At 33.8% G+C, this 9,111-nt stretch overlaps 2 protein-coding genes across 4 annotated transcripts in view; both read right to left on the minus strand.

Moving 5' to 3' along the window:
- The window catches only part of LOC306857777 (unconventional myosin-Id), a 74,255-nt gene extending 71,955 nt beyond the window's left edge, over window positions 1-2,300 (minus strand). Inside the window, exon 1 of the mRNA XM_079397909.1 lies at window positions 1,797-2,300. Within this exon, the coding sequence (XP_079254035.1) occupies window positions 1,797-1,891 (95 nt within the window). The 5' untranslated portion in view covers window positions 1,892-2,300. The remainder of the gene's footprint in view (window positions 1-1,796) is intronic.
- Window positions 2,301-4,081: 1,781 nt separating this feature from the next.
- Window positions 4,082-6,626, minus strand: LOC306857361 (uncharacterized protein). Of its 3 annotated transcripts, none has more exons than XM_079397270.1 (8): window positions 6,531-6,626; window positions 6,148-6,222; window positions 5,931-5,996; window positions 5,770-5,832; window positions 5,590-5,659; window positions 4,898-5,347; window positions 4,716-4,811; window positions 4,082-4,602 (listed from the first exon to the last, which is right to left on the minus strand). In XM_079397270.1, exons 2-8 carry the CDS (start codon window positions 6,220-6,222, stop codon window positions 4,199-4,201), a joined length of 1,224 nt encoding a protein of 407 aa, XP_079253396.1. In that variant the 5' UTR covers window positions 6,531-6,626; the 3' UTR covers window positions 4,082-4,198. The 3 variants fall into 3 exon arrangements, with proteins under 3 accessions (XP_079253396.1, XP_079253397.1, XP_079253398.1); XM_079397271.1 differs by having other exon boundaries at window positions 6,393-6,534; XM_079397272.1 differs by lacking the exon at window positions 6,148-6,222 and having other exon boundaries at window positions 6,531-6,597.
- Between the last annotated feature and the right edge of the window lie 2,485 nt (window positions 6,627-9,111).

Genomic DNA, 9,111 nt, shown 5'->3' on the forward strand with positions numbered 1-9,111 from the left:
ACACAGATGTGGAGACTGAAGAAGCAGGAAGCTGGCCTGGTCACACCCTCTGCAAATAACAAACTGCACACGCAATCTTCTAGTCAGGGAGAAAATCAGGCCATGGCTGAGAGGTGGGAAAAACAGACACCCTGTGCTTTTTGAGTCACTGGAACCAGCTGCTAATTAATGGCCAAGTTGTTTATCTGCATCCATATGGTGTTTGAAAAATGGATTCATAACTGTCTATATACAGTATATCAGATAAATTACTGTTGAAAAGTTTTGGGTGATTTTTTAAAATTAATGTTATTTAGTAAGGCCGCATTAAATTGATGAAACGTGACAGCAAAGACAATTAACAATATTACAAAAGATTTACATATCAAATAAATTCTGTTCTTTTGAACTTTTTATCCATCAAAGAATCCTGAAAAATGGTATTACGGTTTGTAAAAATAAATATTAAACAGCACAACTATTTTCAACATTGAAAATAATACCAAATGTTTCTTAAGCATCAAATCAGTATATTAGGATATTTCTAAAGGATCATGTCATGTGACACTAAAGACCAGAGTAATGACTGCTGAAAGCTTTGCTGTCACAGGAATAACTTATATTTTTAAAATATATTATAGAAAATCGTAATAATATTTTTCAATATTACTCTTTTTACTGCATTGTTACTGTATAAGACTTAAAAATAGGAAAATCCTACTGACCAAAACTTCTGAACAGTAGAGTATAATGGGAATAAACTATAACTTTATGACTGACTTCAATGTCATTGATATTATTTACATTTGAAATCATTATATTTATAGTTTATTATAGGCTATGATCCAAAAGTATCTCCCTCAATTAACTGGAAACACTACCTGTAATAATTAATTAACAATAATTTAGTGTCCTTGTGAGACATCCACATATAGGTCACTAGTTAAGTGGCACTACAGAGAAGCATACAATTGATTTTATGGCACTGTTATATTAACTATAAGCAAAAAGTTCTGAATTCTCAAAATTCACCTTCATCTTATCAGAGCCATCAAGTCATTTATTTACTGTGTGCTGATGAGGAAATGTGATCCACATCGCCAAAAACATAAAACACAATAGCAGGATATCCACTGCAAACTTGTTTGAACAATAAGGCCAATCAGAAGGGAGTGTTAGCCTGCCTGACATACAACACTCTGGCTCAGCAGGTGCAGCCAGTTGTATTAAGCTACAATAGACACAGCAAACAGAGCAATGCCATGGATTCCTTTAATGTTGACATGAGATGTGTAATTCATTGTCCCCTTAACCTGAAAAACTTAAGGCTAGTTTATTCCAGATGTATTATGTACGATCTAAAATATGAGTCAATTACTATGTTTCAATCTTCAAGATGTTTTAAATGACTCCTCCATCTGATCACAGTATAGATCCAAGCTAATAAAGCATTATGCAATGAGGATGATTCAGATTTGTAGCCTATTATTAGTTACTAGCTCACAGTATGAGTTCAGTTCAGAAACATAACCACTATGTAACTAGGTGTAACACTAACTGGGATCACCTATTTATATGACTGTGTGTGTGTGTAGATAGATAGATAGATAGATAGATAGATAGATAGATAGATAGATAGATAGATAGATAGATAGATAGATATTTTAGTCATAGTTTAGACAAGTGAAGAAGAGTGTTTTTTTTTTCTTATTCTTCTTAACATAATTCAGATTCGACTTCAAAATCCAAAACAAAAATACAGAATACAAGTACCAAAGCACATGGCAAGAAGGATCCCATTAGGTGAATTATCTTACCTGAGTTTGAGGTTGGCCATAAACTCTTCCAAAGACACATTGTCCAGAAGAACAAAGTCCGCCTTTCCGAACTCCAAACTTTCGTGTTCTGCCATATTAACGCGTTAGTAATATAAGAATGCAAAAACGTAAAGCTAACTGTTGAATATCCTACGAATACACAAGTCAATTCGACAACAACAAACAGAAGGGATAACGCATATCCATGAATTTGTTTACATTTGCCTAGCGCACTATTCGGCGGCTTCTTTTCATGTTATTAGTAAAGTTATATATCAGCACGCATTGTTTGTTAACTATAAGTTGTTGTCGCCTTCTCAAAGATTGAAATGCCTAAAGCTACACACTCTTTGGTCGCCTGAAACTTCACACAACTTTACGTGCCTCCCGGTGTTTGAGTGATAGTCCGCTACATCAAGCGTCGCGCCTCTCATCCCTTTTTCCACGAGCTACACTCGTCTCGACTAAACACACTGTGGCTTCAGTATCCTGCCAGTCTCGCGCAAGCCCCTCCCCCGAGGGCGCGAGCTAAAGCTTACCTCTAAACATCAATGATAAACTTACAAAGGTGGACACATTTAGCGTCGGGTCGACAGTATTCACATCTACTTAAACCTAGAAACTTTTTGTTACTAGTAGCATAGTTATTTTTATTATGCAATCCAATTAAATTCAAGCAGGTCAGAAGTGAATAGTTGATCGCTGAAACTCAAATCAAAAATCATAGCGAAAATGTGCATGTCTTATCAGTAATAGTGGAAGCATGCAACGTGTCGCTTTTTGGATGGTGACTACTAGCAAATGAATAAGTACTGTAAATAATATGTACACTTTGGAAATTTACAAGTGAAAAAAAGAGTAACCTCACTGGATTGCTAATTCATAATTTAAAAAAATAAGTTATTGTTACATACATCACATAGGATAGTCTATATAGAAAGGAGTAAACGTTAAATTATTTACATTGGCCTAGTTAGCATTATAATATCAATAATTTGAAAGGGATATAGTCACATTTGAATTGAGCATAGTTAACATTCTATTTAGACTATTAGTCATCATCAGTACATTTCTGAATATCCCTGGAATGTCCTTCTGTCCTCTGGCCATATAAGGAAATAGATACAATCACATTTGAGTGAACTGTATTATGGTAGTGCAGCAAATACAACAAATATCAAAATAGAACTACCCAAAACCACATTTACAGGTAAGCACAATAATGGTTTAACTTTTTTATTTTTTGTCTGCTAAACATTAATAAAAAAAAAAAAAATTTGGTTTCTTACTTGATTTTGGGCTGGCACGTGCTGTCAACGTGTCTGTAGTGACCTTAGGACACAAGAAGGCGTTTAAGTTTAATGAGAAGATGGCTTCAGGTTGCTTTGTTCAGCTATCTGTGGCCAAGTGACATCCTCCCTGATTAAACACAATAGGATGACTCTGCTGCCCCCACCTGTGTCTCTAGGAGACTGGGACAATATTATTCCTAAAAGTTATAATAGTTTACCAGAATAGTTATCTACTACAATAATAATAATAGTGTAAAAGAAAACAATATTTGTTTTAAAAAAAAATATTTACAAACAATATTTTTTAAGAAATAAAATTATTTATATTTAAATCTAAATAAAAATAGTGTATTATATATTATTTATATTATTACTATACATTATTTTAATTATATTTAAATAATATATATATATATATATATATATATATATTACAAATGTAATATTATAAAAGCAATATTTGTTGAACAATATTACTTACAAATATAAAATGTAAATATAAATATATAATTACAAATTTTACATATATACAAGACAAAATGTTTCATGGCATTTTTTATAGAAAAAAAAAAAGTATTTTCATTTGAAATATATCTTTCAGCAAGGGAACAAATATTGTTTTCTTTTACACTAGTATTATTGTTATTGTAGTAATTATAAGTATTATGTGTATACATAAATATATATATATATATATATATATATATATATATATACACACATAATACTTATAATTACTACAATAACAATAATACTAGTGTAAAAGAAAACAATATTTGTGTGTGTGTGTGTAGATATATATATATATATATATATATATATATATATAATGACAAAAAGTTGCTGTTTAGTCTTAAATTCAGAAGTTTTATGGCAAAGTAATTTTTATGGAAAAAAGCACTTAGAAAAATGTTAAGGGTATTTGCATTTGAAATAAATCTCTCAGCAAGACACGTTTAAAAATAAAGCAATGAATAAACAGAACTAGCAGAACATGTTTTACCATTTTATTTTCTATGTAAGTCAAACCGACTAGTTGGTACTATTAAATTGGCCTCTAATTAAACTATACATGTGCAGAATTTTGCCTCAGATGACTTTTACATTCCCTTAGATTTTTCTCACCATAAGCAATGAACCCCCAAAAACGATGGTGTTGGATGCATTATTGGCCCAAGAGTGGCCACGGTTATGGGTCACATAAACCGTAGCACCCTTGCGCAGAGTCGTCATGTACGTAGACAGATTCCCAACCGAGCTGGAGTTCTGAACATTGCTATGGGACACAGCCACCCAGTAATTATTTACAACTAGCCATAGATCAGTTGACCCACTGCCCCCAGTCTGTGTGGAGAAGAAGAACTGATAGATGCCAGAAACCGGAGCTCTGAATATCCCGGTGCGAGTGCTGAAAGCTCCTCCTTGATTCACATACACTTTCCTGTAAATAATCCTGTTCACTTTTCCTGAAATGCTGGCCGGGTAGGTGACAAAAAAATGGACTTTTACCTTCACTACAGACCATAAGGAAAGAAAATGCTGCATTATTTTCCTTAAAAGGTAGATCATTTTAATAATGCAAACTGAATTTTCACAGTGTGATTGATAATAAAGAGAAATGACTCACCTCTACTTTTGTTTTTCTTACACATCCAGGTGATTTTGTCTCTGCTGATGCAAGACTCAGATTTTCTGCACTTTCCACAGACAAGTGTGTTAATATCTGAAAGAATGGTGTATAGACAACAGCTTATATATAAATAGACTATCCTCACATTTTTCCCCCAAAAAATGTGCATTGTATCTTACCTGCACAATATGCCATATGGCAAGCTGTCGGTTTGACAAACTTGTAGACGTAGTAGTTTCCCCTACACGCTTTCACTTGAATGGGAGGAGATTTGAACAAACAGCAGTTGTTTTTCCAGTTTCCACACACCTTTCGGGTGACCACTCCGTCTCGTATCCGGGGATGACCACCGACGAGCCACAGCGGAGCGTGCGTGCCACACATTTCTTTCTTCACACACCTCTCAGGCATCTGGATGGGTTTCCCACGGTAGAAGAGACGGTACCAACCCTTCCACTGGACACGACGGTCACAAGCAACATTCTTGGTGGTATAGTTTGTGGCTCTCCAGGGTTGGTCCAGCGCGATATAGTGATTGCAGGGGTCAGAGGATTGGTCACTCTCATCCTCACCAGAGCCTTCATGTCCATCTCCATCCTGGGTGAGGGTATACAGCAAATGGTTGCTGCCTATCAAAGACAGACATAAATAGCCCTTTTGTATAAAAAAAGGGATATGGACTGGATAGTATTAATGAATTAGCTTTGTCCAACCTCTTCAAATGAATTAACTGATACATATTTTCAATCCTTTACCTATTGAACTATTTTTGGTAGTAGATAATTGTAATAATTTTACATTTAATTATAACATTTAATAATAATAATAAATACATTTAAAGCATACAGGAATTCTTGTTTTTTCAACTTACCTGTTTGTAGTGATGTCAAATTCATCTCCACGTCTGTATCAATAGGCTTTTGTGAACAGTGTGGTAATGCCTGCAACAAAACAATCATAGTTTTTTCTGAAGAAAATTGTTCTTTCTTTCTTTCTTTCTTTCTTTCTTTCTTTCTTGCAAAGAATCTTTCATTATCAGCTTTAATTTTACCTGGCTCAAGGCTTCTTGCTTTTGTTTCATTACTGCTTGTTCATGTTTCAAGCTTTCCATCTCCTAAATAAATACAGAGGAAAAAATGCAATGCTCATACCACATTCCCATTAGAAACTGAAATAATTAGTGCTCAAAAGCATTTTCAAATTCACCACTACCTTATACACAACAGCAAGTTGCTCCTGCAAAGGCTGATCAACCATATTCCTAGCTCTGAACGTATACTGGAAAACAGCGCAAAGAAATATTGTTATTATATATTAAGTTATTTGCAGTTACTGTACAAATGTAACTATAGTTGTAATGTAAAAAATATTTTTAAATGTTGGTCTTATTTTCTTATAAGATTATTATATTAACCAAATCAATGCTTACTGAAAAATCTCTGTTCACAGTGTCGGCTGCACAGACAACCAGCACGGTAAACACTTGAACACATAAGGAAAGCATCTAAATTTGAGAGTAAAAAAAAACGTCATTAGACTTTGTATTATTTATTTATCTATCTATCTATATATATATATATATATATATATATATATATATATATATTAAAAATAAACATAACAATATATAATAACTTTAAGTATGTATTTTTAATGTAAAAAAAATTGATTTACTCTTTGGTCCTTAATCAAGGAGGCAAACTCTTGAGATTTTCAGATACTGTAGGTTACTGATGCTTACTGTAAGTGATTTAATTTTATAAGTGATCTTTTTATTTATTTATTTAATTTTAGAAATTATTTGAAGCTTACCTTTTCACAAAGAGCAGATCTCTATGCGTTTGCAAGTCAACTATATAGAATAGAGTTTATGTACTGCACCAGATTATGGGTGGACACTACTGCCATGCAAAAGGAAGTTGCTGGTTTGACTTTCACACCAATATTTTCTTACATGAGACTGGTGATACTCTTCACAAATAAGGTGCTAACATGCACACGAAAAATGGCCACAAGCAATTTCTGAGCTCATGAGGTCAGCAAAAAAAATTGGCGCTAACATGTATTTGCATATGCGCAGGCAAAATACTATTGAAATAAGATGCACGAGTCAAACTAGAATGCCAATGTAAAAAAAAAATATTTTGTATTTTGAACTTAAATACAAAAAGTTAATTAGCTTTTTATGACTGACCAGGTTTTTAGTGATGAATTACCAAAAGTTACTTACCCTCACATTGCAATTTAACACGTTATTTGACCGTTAGAATTATGCCTTTGCAAGTATCATTCAGAAACCACATGTCAAGACAATGGTTAGAGCAAGAAAACTATTCTTGCATTATCAGCAGAATAGTGACAAGGAAAATTACTCCTTTTTGCACAAACACGCATTATGTTTAACAGATTATCTTATATAACACTTTAATCTATTCTGTATTGTTATCTGATGTTCACAAATGAATATTAGATTCCTATGAGATTACTTTCACATTTAAAACTGGGTTCAAAATTACAAGCTGGGAGAAATACGTCCATTGAGAAAGATTTAAAGAGTAATAATAAAGCCTAAATGATAGTGAGTAGGAAATAGCTTCAAGGAAAATATGCCCTGTGTGAGTCAAAGATGCGCTTGCTTTGACTAATAGAAACGACTGCCAGTGTCTGGGGGAAGGATGCAGTAATATCTAGAAATAATAATACGTTTCTGCAACACCAAAAGCCAGCACTAGGTGGTGACCTCTAACCTATTAAAAACATTGGGGTTTTACTAATTTGCTGGACAGGAAATTTTAAATTACAAATCTGGGGCCTGTTTCATAAAACAAGTTTACCAAGCAAGCCAAGTTTATTTCAGTTAGTCTGACTTATTTTGAACCAAATCAATTGACAATAAGTCAGACTAACTGAAATAAACCTGGCTTATTTGGTAAACTTGTTTTATGAAACAGGCCCCTGGTAGAGATAATACATAACCATGTACCATAAATATCCACTTTGATATAATTAAAAATATTCTGGTGAATTTATCTAATTGTGGAATGATCACAAACCATTGAAGAATTACATTATTGTCTTGCTGAGAATATATATATATTATTTCTGTTGTATTTTATTTATTAATTATTTATTCCATTTTATGTATGTGTATATGCACATATCTCTGTTAGTTGTGTGTATTTTGACGTTTTGGCAAAATTATATCTAAAACAAACATCCCAATAAAGTACATTAATTGTAGGAATCAAATCAAACTGTTTTAATGAGTAAAATGGGAGTGATGAGTTTCACTGGTGGCTCATTAAGTGAACCACTCAGAAAAATAGGTACAAAGGTGTCACATGGCAGTTGTCTAAGGTACAAAAGCTAAAAGGTACATTTCTGTTTCTTTTTTTACACCTACATTTTACATATTAGCATCTTAAAGGTAGATATTAGTAACTTAAAATTACATATTATTGGCTAAATTATACATATTAATATCTACTGAAAGGATACCACTTGAGTAGTGACGTTTTATTTTGAGAGTGTAGAGTCTTTTAAATAAACTGAATCCACTCTTATCTCATCTGGGCATATTAATGGAATAGAGTCAAAAGAACATTGTGCTTTCGTTCTCATTCCTCAACTGCAAAAACCATGCCACACATATTTTGGTTATGTATTAAAGCATTTGGCAGTAACCTCAACTCTCACTGCCAACAGAGCAATGAGCAGTCGATTGTGTGATTAGATAAGACCAGGCCAGTCAGTACAATAGTCCACCCAGGAAAACAATGTTCATGTTTTGATGTGAAGCACAGGCCTCAGCCTTTTTACATAAGCAGGAGACATCAGTAAACAGCCCTGAGGAATGACAGGTATGCCAGAATGAAAACAGCCACTTGGATAAACCGATTACAGCCTGTTGTGAACTGTGATATGTATTCATACATTACTCACCCTTACTCCACCCGACGACCCCTCCATCTCCACTCACCCGCAGAAAAACACATACACTCCATCTTTTATTGCCTGCTTTGAGGGCTGCACTTTTCCTATCGAGGTTCCTGGAATTGCATACGGTTGCTCAGTGCTGTTCTCGCACGTCTCTGTAGATTCTAGCACACGAGGGTTCGGTCTTTAACAGCTGCTTAACAGGGCGCTCATCTTCATCGAGGGAAGCCATCTGTTTGAGTTTCTTTTTAATGCTTAGATACTCATGCAGTCTTGTGCAGCTGTGTGGGTATATAAAGCAAAAAAAGCAATTAAAGAAAAGCTGTGGGCACAAATACCGACAGGTTATATTGGTCAAATGCACTTTCAAATAGTTTATATTAGCATTAGAAAATGAAAATGATGTCTTTATTTACTCACCTTCATGTTGTTCCAAAGCAGTTAGACTTTCTCTTTA

The sequence above is a fragment of the Barbus barbus genome (genome assembly GCF_936440315.1).
Source record: "Barbus barbus genome assembly, chromosome: 38".
Lineage (NCBI taxonomy): Eukaryota > Metazoa > Chordata > Actinopteri > Cypriniformes > Cyprinidae > Barbus > Barbus barbus.